The 21,990-nt window shown below is 40.6% G+C and overlaps 1 protein-coding gene across 3 annotated transcripts in view; it reads right to left on the bottom strand.

The window, feature by feature from the left end:
- oprm1 (opioid receptor, mu 1) overlaps positions 1 to 21,730 on the bottom strand; it is a 39,924-nt gene extending 18,194 nt beyond the window's left edge. For all 3 annotated transcript variants that reach the window (XM_026190342.1, XM_026190341.1, XM_026190340.1), the window contains exon 1: positions 21,031 to 21,730. In XM_026190342.1, the coding sequence (XP_026046127.1) occupies positions 21,031 to 21,272 (242 nt within the window). In that variant the 5' untranslated portion in view covers positions 21,273 to 21,730. The remainder of the gene's footprint in view (positions 1 to 21,030) is intronic.
- Positions 21,731 to 21,990: the final 260 nt, after the last annotated feature.

Below are 21,990 nucleotides of genomic sequence, written 5' to 3' on the forward strand. Positions count from 1 at the left end.
GAAGCTCAAACCCTGATCTTTCTTGCAGGGAGGAAAGAATACTGACCCCTGCACCACTGTGGATAAAATGGGCCTGAAAACTAACGGCATATGCACAAATACAAAAACTCTCCATTGTTGCGAGTAATTTTTTGCATGTGCTGCCTGCGTGATTACACTGAAGCAGTCTAACCCCAGGTGTTCAATAACAAAGGATGAAAATTGGACCATTATTTCAGGCTACCAATAATCTACAAGCCTTCTTTTCCCTCTGGTTCAACAGAAAACTAAACACTGAAACTGTAACAGACGTGAACACATATGAGCTGAACAGGCAGGAGAGAAAAAACATTCTGCCCTCACAGCATGTCCCTATGAAAGTAAACGGCATGGAGCCATTAAAATGTCCCTGAATGTTAATTAGTCAATAACTGTGCATTTTCACATGTGAGGGTCGCTCTTCACCATGGCAACAACTGTGACCAGGGATAAGACATTATTATATCAGGCACGATTAAATTTAACGTACCATGCTGTAACATTCATTTGCTTTAATGTTTCTGTGTGGGTTGAAAAATAGACTGAAAAGAGAAACAATTTACTTGCCAAAAATGGCATTATCTAGAAACTAGAAAACTAATGCAGCATGTATATTGTTCTTCTCATTGCCATTAGCTGAAGATATGTAATGGGTTCGGCACCAGAACATTATCACTCTTGTATAATTCACAGGAAGTAGGAATGATTGAAAATAATTCACTTTAGCTTCATTCATTTAATACCGCAGTAACAACAGAAAAACAGACACTGAAAAAAGCTGTGGAGATTACCTTGTTAAGATACAAAAATACCCCATAAAACAATAATAATCATTCAATATTATCATAAAATTTCTGTTTTGAAAATATAAGAAGGGTTCATTCCAAGAACAAGGTAGCCAAACAAAAGCAAAAGAACATCATGTTTGCTTTGCAGTGCCTCAGATATTTATATACAAGAAACAAAACATCCATTCCACAAATGCATGGGACAAGGAGAGCTACCTCAACAGAACAAGACTCAGCTGTACACTTGCTTTAAAGGAGAAATGACAGTCTTTTGAGGATGCCAGGGTTCACATTTTGGAGGAGAGACGGCTTGAGAAAACAGTAAAGAAGGGCATCTACATCCGCTGTGAATGACGCTTGTTTAACAGAGGTTATGACTTACAGCTATCAGATTCCCTTCCCAAGCATCTCAACCTCAACTCACACCTTTCTTCAAGAGATCGTAATAGCTCACATGATAGCGGGGAGAGAGATTTCACACCTTGGACCAGATGTAAAATCTCCAAGGGGACAACCAGAACTGGGGGTTAAATACTCTGGACTTTCCGACAGTTGTTTTGAAACTGAACAAACCTCTTGGAAGAGAGACACAACATGCACATGAACCTAAAGGAGTCCAGTTGCCTTCTTTTCAAGACAAGCACTCAAGACTACCATGACCTGGATGACTAACAGGCTATATTGACAAAAAGTAAACATTTCCTCAATGTTTTGGTTGCCTGTTATCTTTGATGTGTAAAATGGATAATCTTGGAAAGATAACAGATATTAGGAGACTAATAGCTAAGCAGATATTAAATAATTTGGGCACAACTGTAAGCTTTGATTTGGCTGTAGTGAATCAACCGTATTGTCATCGTATTTCAGTAAACGTCAAAGTAAAAAGGCACACACTCAACCGTTTGGAACAGATTCCGATTACTTTTTATGGCTTTTGTTACACAGCAACCTAAACATAATCCATCATTAGCCGACGAAGCTCGAATGCATGTTTGCAGCCCTGTGTAAGATTCATTAGCTGCTCATGGCTACAGATAAACCATTAAGTCCTGGTTGCTGAAACAGAGGCTGCTCATGTGAACAGACATCTGGATGCCTCTGGCTCTGACCAGTAACACAGTCCATGCACAGTGTGAGGAACATGATGGATATGGGTGCACAGGGTGTGACTCTGTGCATGTCTGACTTACAGGCATGTGTTAATGTGGTGAGCAGTAATAGGATGTTGAGACTGGAAGTTAGAAGAAATTGATGGGTTTTTTTTCTATTTAGTATATACCAGGACTGTTACAATATCAGGTTTTCACTATAAGTTACACAACTACTACAGCCACAAGGACTCGCATTAATGACACTGTGATGTCCACCGAATGTATGAAATTTACCTTTGGTTACTGTGTTTTGTTTATTTGTTGTTGCATTCTTTTAAAAAGAAAAAGAAAAAAGAAATGGTTTTGCTATTTTTATAGTGGACGTGATTGCTCTGATTGACAGGTGTCCTACACATAGACCTGAAGCTGAAGTCTGCATGGCCTCCCCTTCGCTAACGGGGTGGCTGTGGCTCAGGTAGTAGAGCTACTATCAGCTACTGATTGGAAGATTGATGATTCGATCCTTGGCTTCCCCAGTCTGCATGCAAAATATCCTTGGGCAAGATACTAACCACACGTAGCTCTTCGATGTATTCATTGGGGTGTGAATGTTGGTTCAAGTATAGAAAGAAGTGCTTGTATGAGTGGGTGTGAATGAGGTATGTTGTATACAGTGCTTTGAGTACTCCGGAAGAGTAGAAAAGTGCTATATAAGATTCAGTCCATTTACCATTTACTAACTGGATTCACTAAACTGGAGCTCCTGATCACGTCTGTTTTTTGGATGCATTCGGGGCAATTTAATGGATGTATCTGACATGTAATGGCTTACTCTGTAGTAAAGCCCATACGAGAGGTTTCTGCTTCAGCTTTGGTGACTTAAATTCTTGTGTTTCATGAGTCCCTTCGCATGTAGATTACATAGTACAGTTTGTGGATGCAACATGCTAACAAAGCTTGCTAGCATTAAGGGGTAACTCAGCATTCCAATGTCTCATTCATATGAGGTAACTCCTGACTTAAACCAACATTGAGGATTCAAAATATCCAAAATTAATGGGTGACATTACAGTATGTGCATGAATCTTTTATACTAAAAAGCTACTTTGAGCTTCTCCCTTTGGACATTTCACTCTGCATATTTGATTTGGCAGCTTTTTACGTTTGATGTCCTTCTTGACACAACCCCAAAGGGATTTGTGTTTCCTTCCAGGGCGGAACCAGGGAGCTCTTACTTGTTAAGCAGCTGTATAAACCACTACATCAGGGAACTATCAAATCCATCTTTCACACTAAGGGAACCAAAGTGTACCAATAACATACCCCACTTCCCCAACATCATTACACCACCAAGACCACTGATGTTGCAGCACAAATTGAGACTCATCCAAAAATGCAGCATTTTTCCAGCCTTATATTGTCCAACTGGTGACTGTGTCTGTGAAGGCTCTCAGTCATCCAGATCATCGTAGTCTAAGGAGCTTGGAAAGAAAAGCGTCTGGACTTCTTTAAGTTGCTTGAAGACGTTTCACCTCTCATCCGAGAAGCTTCTTTCACTCCCATCACCCTCTGGAACACAAACTTGGAGTGATTAGGACCCTACACCACCGGGCAGAACATGTTCCCTCTAAGCCTGAAGGGAAAAAGAAGGAACACACACATGTAAAGGAAGCACTTAAAACATGCGGTTATCCTAATTGGGCGTATATAACGTCAGCAAAGATGCACAGAAAAGAAGATCAGACACCAGCGAGGGAGGATAAGAAAGACAGACGCAACAACATTGTCATCCCCTATGTAGCCGGTGTATCAGAGAAACTCAGGAGGGTTTTCTCCAAGCATGACATCCCGGATCATTTCAGACCCAGCAACACACTCAGACAGAAACTGGTTCACCCGAAAGACAAAACGCCAAAACACAAACTTAACAATGTGGTGTATGCTGTACAGTGCAGCGAGGAATGCTCAGACCTCTACATTGGAGAGACCAAACAGCCACTTCACAAGCGCATGGCACAACACAGAAGAGCCACCTCCACAGGACAAGACTCAGCAGTCCATCTGCATCTTAAGGTCAAAGGACACTCTTTCGAGGATGCCAATGTTCACATTTTGGACAGAGAGGACAGATGGTTTGAAAGAGGAGTGAAAGAAGCCATCTATGTCCACTGTGAGTGACCATCTTTGAACAGAGGCGGTGGTTTATGACACCAACTCTCTGCCATCTATAATCCAGTTTGGAGATCCCTTGCCAGACGCCTTAACCCCCACTCACATCCTGGGCCATCTGACCTCAAGAAATCACATGATAGGGTGGGGCCAGGTTTCACAATGAGCTCACCCGAAACTCTGGCTGATTGTGACCTACACCCACTTTCACACCTTGGCTCATGTGATTAGGTAGAGGATCATCAGGGGTCCTTTGTCCCTCTTTGGGGGGAAACTCCCACTGGGTTTAAATCCGGGACTCTCCACCATTTGACCCTTAGAACTGAAGAAGCTTCTCGGATGAGAGGTGAAACGTCTTCAAGCAACTCAAAGAAGTCCAGACGCTTTTCTTTACAAGCTCCTTAGACTTTGGTGACTGTGTTTAAATTGTAGCCTCAGTTTCCTGATCTTAACTTATAGGACTAGCATCCAGTATGGTCTTCTGCTACTGTGGCACATCTCCTTCAAGATTCAGAAATGCACATATGCATACCTTGGTTGTAACAAGTGGTTGTTTGAGTTACTGTTGCCTTTCTATCAGCTTCAAGCAGTCTGGCCATTCTCCTATGACCTCTGGCTATTGAGTTACTGCTGTATGATTTACTGATCAGACATTTATGTGAACAAAGAGTTGAAAAAGTACCTAATGTAGCAGCGAGTGAGTGCATATGCAGAGTGAAACTGCATCCAGTAGGTATGCTTAATATAGTTGCCAGCTGCCTGCACGAGAGGGAATTTTCCCTGAAGCTTTTTACTGAAAGCTGCAGGGAACTTGCATTAGTTGCTCTGATATATGCCATGTTGACTCTTTGTTTCTATAGCAGGGGCAGAGAATGCAGTGACGGCTGGATATAATGGCCTAATAACCACATTAATGGGAAATAAATTGGAATTATCCTTTAAATTACTCACAGCACTTCATCACAGCATTTATCAATTACACGTCAGCTCAAATAAGCTTCTGAAATAGCTCAAGTAATTACATTAGCACACTGGTTAGTACTGTTCTTCCCCTCTTTAATACAATACAAACATTTAAAATGTGCCTGTTTGACATAATGGGCAGAGTTTTTGCCATATAAATTCTCCAGAGCTAACATTTCTTCAGGGATCAAGCGTTTAAGTGTTCTTTTTAATTTGGCTTGCAGGAGAATCATGCAAGTTTTATTTAATGTGACTATAAAAAGAAACCAGTGTCATGTAAGGTGTATCATTAAAGATGAAGTTAGTTATGATCTATGAAACACCTGATGTAGTAACCTTGATGAAAAATGTATTAAAACTGCTGAATCCACAGCTTGCACAGAGTTTCACTATGCAATAATTCATCTTCAGAGTCACAAAACCCAAGGAAGTGTTAAAGATCACCTCAGTGTTAGCCTTATACATGTTTTATGCGTGAGCTGCCTGGAAGATCCCAACAGTAACAGCTATAAGATGTGTATATATAAAAGCAGGAACATGGCATTGAAAAAAGAAAAAAATACAGAAATGTATTTTTCCTGCGTCCCTTTAATGAACACTGGCTTTAGCAGCTGCTCCCTTTTCACATTTCACTTTCAAATGCTTTTTGTGTGCATTGAGATGACTGCACAAAAAAGAGAAAATTTGTCTTATTCAGACTGGATAAGTGTGAATGAATGGCTGCAAATAAAGCCAAGGTGATCCAGACTAAAGTTGTGGAGCTACCAGAAGGTAGAGTAGTAGATGTATAGGACAGCTGGTAATCTCACAAGTCAGAGGGAACCATGATAAAGATGTGCAAGTTAGGTTGTGAGAAGCCAACCGGATGGAATACAATCCAAGCCATCAATACATAAATTGTACTGGTTATCAGAAAACAACCTGGAAAAATAAGATGGCCACAGGATGAGACAGATGCCAGTGATGTAAAAACACACAATCTCACAATGGACAGAGGTCTCCACGTAAAGTCCTGCACTCTGAGCATGCATTAGTGGGTGTCAGAGCCACAGTCCAGGATGAAACGCATCCATAAATATATCAGGAACCTGCCAGAGGAAGTGGCTGATGTCAAGAAAGCGTCTAGAAAATACCTTAATCATTGAAGCACAAGAACAGGCCTAAAGCACCAGATCCATACAGGCAGGACCCAAGTTGCAAACTGTGCAAAGATGTCCCGAAGACCATCCAAGTAGAGAGATGTAAGATGCAAGTTGGGACAGTGTACACTGAGAAGCACAACCAAGTGGCTGGGATAGTGTATAGGAACGTTTGTGCTGCATATGGACCAGAAGTCTCCGGGTCCTGATGGTTAAGAACAACAGACCTAAGTCTTTGTAGGTTTTCTAGTTCCAGACAGACAAGCAGCTGTTGGCCAACTAACCAGACAAAGTGGTAGCTGAAAACAACCCAGAAGACCGCACTATGATAGATGTAGCAATTTCAGTGATCAGCAACATCAAGAGGAAGGCGCATGAGAAAATAGAGAGGTACCAGGGGCCAAAGAAACAACTGGATCAGAAGTGGAAAGTATAATTCAAAGTATTCCCAGTGGTAACAGGAACATTGGAAGCTAGAAACTAGAATAGTTGCTCCAGCAGATTGCAGACACAGCATCTGAGGTCTCTGTGCAGATACCACACAGAACCCCAGCAGAAGTTAATTGGCAAGCGGTCTCTATAAATTCTATGGCTGCCATTCAAAGATGCACAAATCTACTCATTAGTGCTTAATAATACACAAATAAAATACTATAATTTCACTCACCAAAACTGAAGCTGAAACTTCTTAGACACTCTAAGCCAAAATACTGATAATATTCATCACATAATTGTATTAAACATGTTCCAAAAGGCACCAACAACACAAACACAGCTGTTCTGTGACTTTTAATAATTGCCTCCGGATGAACTGGAGTTTTTGGAACTTCTGCATTGGTTGGCGATTGCATGTTGACAAATAGTCATTTCTTAGAAATTACACAAAGAAATCAAATACAGAACAGCTAACAGCCTCAAAATGAGAAAATGGTGAAATATGTTATTAAATGTTCAGCGTGCATGACCTTGAAAAACTAGCAGGAGAACAATGATCTTTGACAAATGTAATATGTTTGGTTGTATATACTGAGGATTAGTAATAAGGAAGGAAGCAGCAGTTGTACAGTAGGCGGTAGAAACACAGAGGTAACTGAAAATAAAGGTGTTAGTGGCTGGGAGTGAAACGACAGGGGCCTTTACCAACAAATCAAAAGTACTTGTGGAAAATGGGAATTTAAAAAATCTAAATACCCAAAGCACCTTCTCATTGATCCTTTCCATCTATACAGATTTAATTCATAGCCCAAATATGACACTTGATGATACTAAATAGGAGTCTTGATAAATAGAATAAATATGCATCAACAAATCCTGACAACAGCGTAACCTTGACTAAAAAGGAGAATAAGAAAAGCATGGAATGAAAGCACATAAAGAAATATGAAGCACTCCCAAGGAACCACTTTGAATAGCTGATAACACATTCTCGTCGCAGCCTGAAACAGTGGGATTCAACACAAACATGCAGTGAGAGATTCATGAATTTTCTGCCATCAAACAGCGCTTTTGTGTCTGAGCCAGCCGCTTAATTAAACACTTTCACCTTTCACCATTAGTCGTCATAGAAACTCCCAATGGGTGATAAATCGATGATAATACTGATGCGACTATCTGAAATGATTTTACTGGGATTTTGTGTGTGTGTTTATAAGAAAGAAAAATGGCATTTAATCGTTAATAGGTTTATTACACAGGGCTCTATTTTACCAGAGTCATCACAAAGACAAGTAGGGAGTCGTGTCTGAAAGTTCGGTGATGGTGCCAAGTAGCAGTGATATGCACAAAAGGACAGGGTGACGAGAGTAAAATCAGAGGGTGCTGCTCTCACAGCCAAAAATACCAAGACAACAGGTAATAATAATAATAATGGATTGCATTTATATAGCGCTTTTCGGGGCCCTCTACAGTTCGCAGCAGGTCCACTGATGATGCCATAGCCCTGACACTACATATTGCCCTGTCACACCTGGAGAAGAGAGACACGTATGTGAGAATGCTGTTTGTAGATTACAGCTCAGCATTCAATACCATCGTTCCCTCGAAGCTGGACAGGAAACTGCAGGATCTAGGATTGAGCAGCTCCCTCTGCAGCTGGATCCGTAGCTTCCTGTCTGACAGACGCCAAGTGGTCAGATTGGGCAGCATCACCTCATCCCCCGTCACACTGAACACTGGTGCTCCACAGGGGTGTGTACTGAGCCCTCTCCTGTACTCACTCTACACCTACGACTGCACAGCCACTAACAGCTCCAACATCATTGTGAAGTTTGCGGACGACACTACAGTGGTGGGTCTTATCACCAAGGGTGATGAGACGGCTTACAGGGAGGAGGTCAGCACCCTGACCCACTGGTGTCAAGACAACCATCTCACCCTCAACGTCGCAAAGACAAAGGAGTTGATAGTGGACTTCCGGAGGTGCAGAGAAGTACACACCCCCATCACCATCAACGGCGCTGCTGTGGAGAGAGTGAGCAGCTTCCGGTTCCTTGGAGTACATCTGGCTGAGGATCTTACGTGGTCAGTACACACAAACAAAACAGTGAAGAAGGCCCAGCAGCGCCTCTTCTTTCTCAGGAGACTGAAAAGATTCGGCATGAACCCCCACATCCTCAGGACCTTCTATCACTGTGCCATTGAGAGCATCCTCACTGGATGCATCACCACCTGGTACGGCAACAGCACTGCCTACAACCGCAAAGCTCTCCAGCGAGTAGTGCGGTGCTCTGAACGGATAATTGGAGGTGAGCTTCCCTCCCTCCAAGACATCTACAGGAAGCGATGTCTGAGGAAAGCGGGGAGGATCATCAAGGACTCCAGTCACCCCAGCCATAAACTATTCAGACTACTTCCATCAGGAAGGAGGTTCTGCAGCATCCGGTCCCGTACCAGCAGACTGAGAGACAGCTTTTTCCATCAGGCCATCAGACTGCTGAACACGTCATAGACACCTCAGCTTCACTACTGGAACTTCAACATTATGCACTACATACTGTACAGTAATGCCTCTGTTCTGCACATGTCTCAACTCTGTATATTTTTATATATTTTATTTATTGTTGACTCTATTTAATTTGTAAAATATGTGTATACACACACACACACACACACACACGTAGAAAAACATTTAGTATACACATCCAGAAAAAAATTTTTTTGCTTAAACTATTATATATTGTACATATATTTATTAGTTTCAGATTTAGCCATTCGTATATTTTGCCTGTTTATGTTATTGTATTTTGCACAACTCTGTTGCTCGTGAAGCTCGCACACAAGAATTTCACTCGCATGTGCTGTACCAATGTACCTGCACATGTGATGTGACAATAAAAGTGATTTGATTTGATTAGAGCCAAAGCGCTTTACAATGCCACTATTCATTCACTCTCACATTCACACACTGGTGGAGGCAGCTACAGTTGTAGCCACAGCTGTCCTGGGCAGACTGACAGAAGTGAGGCTGCCATATCGCACCATCGGCCCCTCTGGCCAACACCAGTAGGCGGCAGGTGAAGTGTCTTGCCCAAGGACACAACGAGCGAGACTGTCCGAGGGCTCGGACAGTCTCGCTCGTTGTGTCCGAAGAGTTGGCAAGATGAACTGCCAACTCTTTGAGCCACGATCGCCCACAGTATGTTTTAGTATCAGTAAAGTACACACATGGAGCTTAAATGAATTAATGCCCCTTAATCCTGTTCTTCAGCTAAAACTTTCCTATTCCCACTGCATTAAACTTACCAGTGACATGTAAACTTTGAAACTACTGTTAACGCTCATAAACTTTGTGTATGTGTGTGGATTGTTATACAAAATAGAGGCACAGTTCTCCCTGAAATGGACTGAAGAAGCCATGATTTAGCATGAAGATTTCCTGAGCTGTCAAGCAACGTATGCAGGTACTCACGTGTACACAGGGAAACAGATGTGTAAACACAAACATACACACACACACACACACACACACACACACACACACACACACATACACAAAAGTGGCAGACAAATAGAAAAGATGAATAATTACACATTTACTGAGGGAGTAAACAGCTCAGCAAGTGTGCCGTGGTGGTCACACTGTGACAGATGGACATTGTTGTGACAGATGTGCCTCTGCTCAAGCTGAGGGTCAATGCTCACAGGCTGCCAGTGACACATACACATGACAACTCACACAAAACATCTTTCCTATATTCTAAAATGATAACTGCTGCTCCACTTAAGCACTTATGATTTTACAAGCTGCAGGAGTTATGTGCGATTTATTTTTTAATGACTGAAATAATAGAAGTATTCCATTTCTGTGTATTTTCTGCTTTTCCAATTCCACCCCACACAAGCCATTTGAGAAGTCTTTTGCTTTTCATTTTGTAAATATTGCTTAACTGTCTCGCAGCTAAAACCTTCCTCTCAAGAGTGTCGAGAGGAAGGTTTTTATTTTGTTATAATACTGTAAAGCCTGTAAAGTCAAGACTACAAAAGACTACAAAATCAGCATTTTAAATAATATTCAACTAAATTAATGAACTCAGTACCAAGCTGGAGTTTCAGGCTTTTCTACATCAAACACACCACTGTAGGGTGTTAAACATCCCTAGAGATTTTTTTTCCTTCAAAAAGTATAATTCTATATTTTCATATTTAAATGTTCTGGCACATATTTTTATCTTACCACACTGATGGCAACAGTTTCTCTTCTGCACACATGCTCAGTTATGGAAACATTTAATAAAAGCACCTATCAACAGAATGCTTCTGACCTGACTGCAGTGTGATACGAGGAGATCGATATCCATGAACAATCAGAGAAAAATGGTGATGAGGATAGAACTGCTGTGCCTTTTATCTTCTTTTAGACACGCACTCCTTTCCATTAATGTGACGGCATGTGAACATGTGTAGGCTTCATGTCTGAATAAGCACCCTGGTCACTTTTTTTTTTTATGTCACCTTAAGTACGGTTTCAACTGGGCATGTCCCTCCTGCCAGTTGTTCAGTTCAATAAAAAAATATGATTGTTTGGGCGAATGCTTTGAACAGTAATAAGAGACATTATAGCATTTTATCACCTCAACCCCACGACTAATTTGTATAAAGATTAAGACATCCATCTATACTCCATTGTTACTGTTCCCATTATACAGCAGTCTTTCTTGAAGCCAGTGTGCAAAGGATAATGGTATCACATGCACACACACACACACACAGGGATTTTGCTCTTAGTAATAGCGGTGATTAAGATCAATAAGTTTAATTATATGGTTATTCAAAGCAAGTGTTTTGCACAAAAAGAAAGCTAACAGCAAAGATTAGCAAACAAAGACTATCTCCCTCACTAGAGACATCACTAGACGTCATACTGAAGGACACCTTTCTAATACCGTTTGATACTGAAATCCTGAAACACAAAGGTACTTGTGTTATTCAGTATCCTAGATGAGGTACTGTGTGTGTACTGAGCAGTGTTGGTTAAGTTATTTTAAAAAAGTAATCTATAACTAATTACTGATTATTTCCCCCAAAAAGTAATCCCATTACTTTACTGATTACTTATTTTCAAAAGTAATTAATTACTTAGTTACCTAGTTACTTTTTAAAAACACAATTTTCAACCTGAATAGGTGATAAAGCGATAGATCTTTCAGCCCAATTCTACGTTTTCTGCATAATCCATCATACAAAATGTAATCAAATGGAAAAGTCTCTTTTTAAAACTTGTTTTATTAGTTTTAATCTTTTAACTTTATGCATCACGCAAACATTAAATTATATGTAACATTCTCTGACTGGAAGAAATTTGTTTAACATTTAAACCTATTTTGTGCACATTCCAGCACATAAAATAAAATATTTTTTGTGTTTACACTCAGTTTTTCAAATAAATGTAAGTGAAACACAGCAGAAAATAAATCAAAGACTAGCGGTCCTGTTGCTCTAGTTTCACCTGTAAAGCAGGAGTGGGGTAGGAGGAGGTTTGCCCTGGTGCAGGTGTGCTGCGGCGGTCAGTGGAAGAATCCGCGAGTTTCTCTGTGAATTTCCTATTACGTCGTAGCGCACTTGGTGCTTGCTCGGAAGTTTAGGGATTTTTTGCTGTAAAAAGAAGTTTTCTTCCCAAGCATAAAGTACTTCCACACTTTAAACGCTGCAAGCTCATACTCTCTCTGCACTCGATATATTATCCTTTGTTGATCTGAACACAGCTGTTGTCACGAACGTCGCACTCGCTTACGTCATTGTCATGAGACACTCTCGCAAAAAATCACGGTTTTAGCAACGCAGTAACGCAGCGTGCTTACGGGAGAGTAACAGTAATCTAATTACAGTTTTTGCAATAGTAATCCCTTACTTTACTCGTTATTTGGGGGGGGGGGGGAGTAATCAGATTACAGTAACGCATTACTTGTAACGCGTTACTGCCCATCTCTGGTACTGAGTCTACAATTCGTCCAGATCTGAGGGAGCTGTATACACCTACAAGTGTTTTAGTCTATGCTTACATGTTGAACAAGAAGAAGAGCTACTAGCACTTGTCTGACTGCTGTGTTCCAAGTGTAAAGTTTGGTGGAGGGGAGATTATGGTGTGGGTTTGCTTTTCAGGAGTCCGACTTGCCCCTCATTTCCAGTGACAGGAGCATATCGATACATTTTGGACAATTTTGTGCTTGCAGCTTTCTGGGAACAGTTTGGGGATTGCTCTTTCTTGTTTCAACATGACTGCACGCCAGAACAAAAAGCAAGTTCGATAAGGATATAGAAGAGGGGGATTGGTGTGGAAGAACTTGAAGAGCCTACACAGAGTCCTGACCTCAACCTGAGAGAACACCTTTGGGATGAATGACTGCAGAAACTGTGTGCCTGTCTGACCTCACAAATGAACTTCTGGAAAGCCATTCCATCCCAGAAGAGCTAAAGCTCCTATAGCTGCAAAGGGTGGGCAAACATCATGTTAAAACCTATGGATTAAGAATGGGATGCCACTCGAGTTCACATGCATGCGAAGGAAGATGAGTGAATACTTTTGGCAATATATATTAGGGCTGCAGCTATTTTAGTAATCGAGTAATCTATTGATTGTTCCATCAATCAATAATTGAATAAGAGATAGTTTTGCTTTCTTAATGAGTAATAACAAATATTCAAAAGAGGAGAACCACTCACTGGTTTCCATTTTAGAACTTGCGGTGTTTTTAAGTTTAACTTCATGCAACAGCTGTCAAAAAACAACTAAACCCTTTGATTGTATGTATGTGCCATATTGAAATGTAATAAAATGCAATGCAAAAGTATATAATTAATCTCAAGGTAAAATAAAATAAGATATATGTGCAATCTAAACTAAGTCATAAAACATGTACCTTTTCTCTGTCTTCTTGGAAGGTTTTCTGACATAACAGGAGGCAAGTTTTTGTGCTGCTGAAATAAGATGTTATGCTGGTGTAGACATCAATTCATATTAATGATAATTCACTGTCTAACCTAACAACTCTTAGGTCAATGACTCACTGAAAAGATAAGTAAACGAAAACTATTGTAAAATCATGAACATGTGCAACACTTAGGCTAAAATACTGTAATTAATGTTATACTTTGTATCATTAGCTTGAAATCTGTAAGCACTTCAGTCTTTGTCCTGTCAGCAAAATATAATGTTAACATTTTAAATAATGTGTCACTACCATGTCATTAAAACTACTTTTATTAAATTAGTTTGTTTTTTAAAGCATTGAAGCCAAGAATTTAATTAAACTAATTTAATGCAAGCGCTTAATTAGCCTGTAAAATATGGCATCAGGAATGGAAACTATCCAATATGGGTGCAACAGAAAACGACATAAGTTTATTAGAACAGTTAAAGCTGTTATCAAATTATAGCTGAGCTGAAATTTGGCAGCTCTGACAGGTATTTGCAGACATTAAATTCATGTGTTAGGAAAATATTGTCCATCTTGTGATCAAAACCACAATGAGAACTTGGCCTAGTTGGGTATGCTTGCATTTAGTTTGCAAAACACTTCAGACAATCTCCAAATATGGTTATCTGGACCACAATGACATAAATCACACAAACTGCGTGTATTCAAAAACGTCTGTATTGTGCCCTGCTCATGGTTTTTACCATTTCTATGCACTTCAATGTGAGTCACTCTGGTAATGTGTTTCCATCCTGAGAAATAACAAATATGGAAATAGATAAAATAAAATCCCAAGTCTGTCCTTTAGAAACAACCTTTTAAATGTAAAGCGGACCTTCTGCTTTACGTGAAGTACTTGACCTCTATCAGGAAGTGCGACAGAGCTGTGAAAATATTTGTCAACTGTCAACCTGTGATGAATTTCACTTCAGATGAGGTCATCGCATGCCCTCTTTGCTTTGTTTACTTGCTTATCTTTTTGTGAGTTGTGGCAATAAATGAATTTAAAGGCACGTCATACTTTTTAAAAAGTAAAAAGATAAAGAGCTACAGAAGAACAGATCCTTCCAATCTCATTAAAAAGTCAGCCTTGATGAAAAGAGACGTGTTTTACAGCACCTGTCATAGAGTATAAAGAGCAGAGTTAGGGTAAGAGAGTGAGTCACTTTAGAAATGACAGATGGACAAAAGAGCCAAGAGCTCCCATCAATCATCGAGTACAGAAAGACGCAAAATCAGTCTTTTGTTTCCTCTTAATTAATCATCATTCCTTCATCCTCTCAGTGTTTACAGTAAGAGCCTGTCATTACGTTACTCAACAAAACCCCATTTTGCTTTCTCCACAGTCTGGTGAAGCGCTCGCCGTTGTCGTCTAACTTCTTCGTTTCGTTCGGTCTTTAAATTCAACAGAACACCTGCTCCTGGAAGCAGACTGACAGAGCTCTAATTCTCCAGCAGTGTCCAGTGGTGTTTGGGAACTCATCACTCACAGACACACACACAGGAAGGACAGGCTAATTACTTCTCTGCATGCTCTACCCACAATTGTCTCCTTAGCAAGATATTAGACTCTGTACCACCCTGTTGTGCGCACATACACAAATTTAGCATGACGCAGCAAGCTGAATTTGTGTCTCTCAGAGGTTCATGCTGTGCTGTCAGTCTCCTGCTCACCGATTATAGCAATGATCACTGAGGTTCAGACGGCGTCTCGTAAATGCACGAGTCAAACAATCACTCTTCATTTGCAGCTGATAGTTTTATTGTTGCCAAGGATGAATGTTACTCCATAAATAAATTTGTCTTCACTCATTTTGTTCTAGGTGAGTTTGTACTCAAAGGCAAACAAGGTAATTGCATGCAAGAGGCAATTATCAAGATGTTCCGTTGTCATTGGTTATCAGCAATCAAAGCCATATAACATGATTGCTGCATGTCCAGCTGTTACAAAAAAGAGGTTGAAACACCATTTCTCAGATGCTGGCTGAAGAAGAGAAGTATGTACCAAGTACAATCACGGAAGAATACAAATGTGCTGGTAGCTTTGGGAGTTACGAGTGTCTGCTGTTGATTTAGTCAGTTTACGATCTCATGGCTGTACCTGGGAAAATCCATGCACTGCAGAGCAACTCTAGAAGGGGTTGTTTATAGATTTAGAACGGCTCCCATTTGATTCCAAAAAGATTAGCGAAACAAAAACCAAGTCTATAAATATTGTAAGTTGTGCAGCTCTAATCTGTAAATCTTAAATCAGCCTCAACTGACAGCATCTGAATTATGATTTGTTCTTATATAACATCAGCCCAAATATAGCCATAAACTAAAACGAGAAGAAGAAAAAGCCAGGCAACACATACCATTTAGTGGGAGAAAAAATATTTGGTTAGATAAACGAAGCTAAATATCAAGCTCATTAGGTATTGCATATGCAATACCCCTACGGAGATTTTCAGATCAAAGTGCTTAAAATTTTATATGTGGTTTTTGTGCTTAAGTTACAGGAAGATCAAACGTTCTCACAAATCTGTTTTATAAAGAGGCTTTAGAAGTCACATCTATCATGCATGAGGATGCTCAAAAATTCACATGAAAGGTGTCTGCTTCCCAAGCCACCACAACCTACCGACACTCATCAGAGAGAACATTTAAGATCTAGAGAAAAACAAGTCAATCTTGAGGGCTCCTGCAGTTTTTCACCTTTTTCAGTTTGCATACCCAGCAACCAACTTGGTATTAATGAGGTACAGGTCATTCTCCTCCTGAACAATCCACTTCCTGCTAATTGTTGGTTACTATCTGTAACACAATGTCAGATTTTTATTCTGCACAAAATGCAGCTGTTTTAAAGGAGCTGCTGTGTCCACAAACATAGTGCATAACATTTATTTGGCCACCATCAGGTGCAATGGTAGCTCTACCAGTATGAACAAGCTCGTTAACAGAAAGGATTTTTAAAAATCTAAAATATCATTATTATAATAAATAATCTCTGAATTTTCAAACTCATAGTTTCACAAAAAAGAACACATAATAAAAATGTCAGTTATTTATTTGCATTCCTGAACAGAAAAATTAGTTGTAGTGGTTGAATGCATTGCTTGACTAACTTCTGACTTCTAAGAAGCTGAAATTTGATGATAAAAATGTAAACTCAGTTTGTTATTTATATAATAAATAAGAATGAAATGATTCGTTTTAAACATGCTTTTCCTAGATTTCTAAAACATTTGTGTTTTCCAGTTTTATGACAGATGGTCTAACAAATTTGTTAAGCACTGTACATTTAAAGCTTAATTATCTAACTATTCCACCTCTCCATACTACAGTAGACTTGAAGTAAAGGCCCCCAGGATCTGTTTAGTTCAGATAAAGTCAATATGAAGCTAGTCTTGGTTATACACATCAAGTAGTTCTTTTGAACTGTAGTTGTTTTGGGACCATTACCCTCTTGGCCCTTCCCTACAGTGCTTCTTGCTGAGAGAAGATTAACACAAAGGGGAGTTTTATTACAAAAAACTAGACTTACTTGTCTAAATCATTCTGAAACAGACATTTAATCTCTCTGGAATAACCAAAGTGAAATCTTACATAAGGCCTGCGAGGCCAAAATGCCTTTTACAGACTGAATTTAAAAGGTAATACCATTTAGATTTTGAAAATATGCTTGTTAAGCATATCTTTTTGACCGTTGCTTGCTCAGCAATAAAGCACATACCAAGGTGTGTGTTTCTTATCTTGTTTTAGCTTTTCAGGTAGCTATGAGCAAGCAATTAGTTTTTTATAGATTCTTCATGTTTCATGTCACTGGAGAGAAGCTCTTGTATGAACGGGGATATGCAGAATTTAGAGTGTTAGAGTACCATCAGAATTCTGCCATCTGTTGTGGAGCTTTATGCAGTACAGAGGAAGCAGCAGTGGTTGGATGCATGCAGGTCAGCCTGTCAGCCTGCAGATGTTCAATCGATTACAGTTTAGGAAACACTGAAAGCTGATAAATGTGCCCAACTAGGTCTAGCTCCTCGTGAGGATAGATGGGGTTCGGTTTGGTGGTGATGGAGTCACTTTGCACTCATCACGCTCAAAACACCTCCTTGCGTTTCCATGGTAACAGGAAGCACTCAGCGCCGGCAGCACACTCCTTGTGGAGCCCAGCAGTTTCTGTTCATCCGCAATCGATATTCCCGATTGAGCGTGCGGATCTCTGTTAATGTCTGTTTGCTTGCGAGAAGTTTGCGGATGTTTGCAGATGTTTGCAGAGTTTTGTGAAGGGCCATAAGAGTCAGCAAGAGGACAGAGAGATAAAGAGTGAAAGAGAGATAAAAAATTTTAGCGTTAAGGTTATCATTATTCAGACTGCAAGCGGGAGAAAATATCCCTCAGCAGCTGATATCTCTTTTTTAATTTCAACAAACTACTTTCAACTACGACTCGATGGGGACAGAGAATTCAAAACTACATTTCTGTTTGCAAGTAAATATCCACAGTGTATCATTAGCTAAATGGCAGTTCACTCTCAATCTGCTGACAGAAAGAAAAGAGCATAAGACATGCAGAGAAGGGGAGAAAGACAAAGAGAATAATGAATGCTAATGACCCTGGTGGACTGTGGTTTTTGTGAAAATTAAACATATTTTCTAGCGTCCTTGCAATTCCCACAAAGTCTCATTTGCTCAAAAAGTTGCAAAAATCCTTAAAACTTTTTCGGTCACAGAAGTGCCTGTGCAGGCTCCAGGCTGCCTGTCAGGATTAGGACTTACAGCCTTCTGATTACTATGGAGAGGAGCCAGGGATCATTGGGTGGGTTCCTTTTTATTATGCTTTGGTAAAACAGCCAAGGATGAGAAAGTTGTTGATGGCTTTAACACACCAACTGATAAATGCCAGACATCAGAAGACATTTTACAGTTTTGCATTGTTCTTCCTTTGTTTTTCACTCAGGTTTGTTGCTATGGAGGCAGAAGGGAGAAGATTCGCTGCAAGTGATTTGGTGCAGGAAACATCCGGCACAGATGTGGAAAAAAAAGGGAGAGAGGAAAAAACATCCGGCATAGATGTGCGCATTCTTTAGGAAAACAGATGTATTTCAGGAAGCAATTAGACTGCAATTAGTGTGGGGATGATGTGTGCATGAGCGTTCACCTGCCCTTGAATTAGTGGACAAGTGAGGAGAATTATAAGTGTTATATATTCTATTAGCAGTGAAGGGAGTCAACATAGCCAGAGAAGTCACCTCGGCAATCACTTGCATGAAGGCAAATTCTCTGCACTGTCACACTTCAATGACTCCACTGGACCAATTAAGCAGGCAATCACTCCTAACTTTCACCACTGGCTGCCAAGCAGTTTTTGTTCCCTCAGCCCTTAAGGTATTCTTGCTTTTTACATCCTCATCCTGCTCCACCAGTCCAGCTTCTTTTTATTACCTAAACGAGCCTCGTTTGGAATAAGATAGCATTCCAGTGGCTAGTGTTGAGTTGCAAATTTTAAAAGATGGCATCTGACCCATCATTTCATAGGGTCAGTGACCGAATTAAATTTAAACTAATAAGTATTTTCTAACTCTACACAACACCCCCAATTATTGATGTAATATATTTGTCATTACTTTTCCCCAATCAGTGGTCAATTTGCACTTTGTCCCTTCTTTAATCTCCGACACTTGCGTTACACAACTTTCTGGCACTACTCCATAACTTTCTGAGCACTGTTCCCAGCATCTATCATTTTTAATTGGATCCCTTTGACAGTTTTATGGCCAGATCGAATCCAAAAGTCAGCAAAACTACAGATATCAAACTGATTGCAGAGACAAAACAATGAATCCTGACAACTTTGTCAGGTTTGCTGCCTGGGGTTTGCGACTATATACGTTAAGGAAAGGTTTCTCACAACTTTGAGCAACGGAGATGGGCAAAAAGTGTCCCAGGTGCACTCTCAGCCGGGCCAAGTTTGTTTACCATATTGGTTAAAGATGGGCGGTTCACCACCTTCTGGCAACGAAGACAGGCAGAGAGGCTCCCAGGTGCATCTTAGCAGGGCCAAGTTTATGTAACCCTGTTTGGACTTGTCACCGTTGGCCATAAGACAATGAAAGGTTACTTGTTGATCCTAATTACTTCATTTCAGACAGTATTAATCACATATGCTCATACAACACGTGGCACAAACTTCAATAATATATTTGTGGATAACATTTGACCTAAATATGTGGGTCTTGTGATTTTAAACATGTAGGTTAAATGCTTATCACAGTGATTCCATTATATAAAAACTCCAGTGCAGGTATATATATAAAATGCATACAAGTATATACAAGTATATATTTTGATATATATGTGAGTATATGTCTGTATATATATATATAACAAATCCACAACACCAGGGAGCATTTAACTGATATAAATGTCAGGGGTTCATGTGTAATTAAAGGCCAGTGAAATCCTGCTTCTGACAGTGAGGTCCACTGAAGTAGGTGGAAGTTTTTTTTAATCAGTGGTGAACCAATGAACACAATGAAACTAAGACTATTTCTATTATTCCAGTTGGTCTACACTGACAATAAAAAGGCAAGTGGCCTCGGATTTTAAGTCTGTAGGACTAAACATGTATGATCACCCTGTGCTTCTTGTACCAAGTGATTGAAATGATAAAAGCTGACCCCGTGAAGGGAAGGCATTTTAGATAGACGTATCAGTGAGACGTGAACATGATATATGAAATTTGGCAAGGAGGTTGGTTATCTATACGTAAGAAGCAACAGAGAACATGCTTGAACATATAGCTTATGTCTGTTTTTAGAAAGCAAATATCCACAAATCTGCTCATCTAATGTGTGGATTCAGAGCCGGGCAACCTGTTTAACTTTTAGCACTTGCAGGCTTTATATTAGCAGGTGTTTGCTTTAACACCATTCCCAACTATTTCTAGACTTTCGTTGAATTTGCTCGAACACAAGACACCGACGCCTTTGCGCACAAGAAGGTAGCAGCATTGAACGGGGAGTGTGCGTTCGCACGAGACTTACATGGCGCGTGCTGTCATCACGTCACAGCATCACATCATTTTTGCTCGTGGTTAAAAGCGACAGATGAAGAGATGTCAGCTGCCACTGTTTTAAAGTGAAAAGTAGTGTGTTTTGTGCACACCTCCTCTTCCCTTCACTCTTTCTCTTTCCCTCCTTTCCTTTCGCTCAGCTCGGGTTTTGGCGCTGTAGCAATTTGCTGCGTTGTTGGAGGCATTTTTACGCACGAACGGCAGCTGTGCTCGCAGCGTTGTCAACACCGCAAGCACATGGTTTCCCACAGCTTCATAAAAACACACGACGAAAACACACACCCGTGAATTAATGTTGGAAGTCATTTCTGATTGTGTGCAACAAGTCTGAGAACAAACATCCACTCAAACCAGTGTAAGAGTTTTTTCTTTTCATTCTTTTTTTTAATCGCCTTACCTGACAATGATATACATGACCAGCACGTTTCCAACCAGCCCCACGACGCACACTATGGAGTAAAGAGCGGTGATGGCAATCGCTATGATAACCGGATTGGCGTCGATTTCCATGTTGTTCCCTCTACTCCCCTCGGCGAAGCTTGTGTTGTCGGTGAAGTTCCCACACAAGCTGCTGCCATTATAAAACGAGCACAGCTGGCTCCTTTGATCCGCTTCTGAGCAGTTGCCGGCGCTGTCCATGGTCCTCGACCGGTACGTACCGCAGGCGCGTTTTTCACCTCCCCTCAGGTGCCTGTCGAGCGCACTCGGTGCCTGTGATGCCCCGCTGGGTGCTTCTCTGTCGTGTGCTCGGGGCAGCTCTGCCTGTAAGGCGCGGGATGGGCCGCCGGTGGCGTTAAACCTCAGCGTGTTGAAGAATGTGCCGTGCGTATTGACGGTTTGAGGGTTAACGGCAGCCTGAACGAGTTTTCTGACGATCTTCGCGCAGCACAGCGAGCCTGCACGGGACAGAAGCGACGACGTGAAAATGAATTAGTTCGCTCGCTTTCTTCTTTCACTCTAGGGTCTTTCCTCTCTCTTTTTCTTACTGCCTCTTTCCTATCCTTTCATTCCCCTTTTTGTTCGCACATGTCTACTCATTCGTTCCTTCCCACCCCTTTTCGCATGCCTTGTTGTGTTTCCTTCAGTCCCCCCTTGCTCCGTCCTTCTTTCCTTTTAGTCTCGTTACTTTCGTTCCTTCCTTCTTTCTTTCTTTCTTTCTTTTTTCTCATTTTCCACCTTTAACCCCCCAGTTGTGTTTTCCCTTCTTCCCTTGCTCCATCCGTTCTTCCTTCTTTTCTTTTCCCCTGCTCACTCTTTTGACCATTTTGGGTTTAAAACACATTTTTTTATAATTTCTTAAAATATTTTATATATTTTCTTTCATTTCTTATATACTTTTTGATCACTTCCCCTTCCT

The sequence above is a fragment of the Astatotilapia calliptera genome, chromosome 13 (genome assembly GCF_900246225.1).
Source record: "Astatotilapia calliptera chromosome 13, fAstCal1.2, whole genome shotgun sequence".
NCBI classification, from domain to species: domain Eukaryota; kingdom Metazoa; phylum Chordata; class Actinopteri; order Cichliformes; family Cichlidae; genus Astatotilapia; species Astatotilapia calliptera.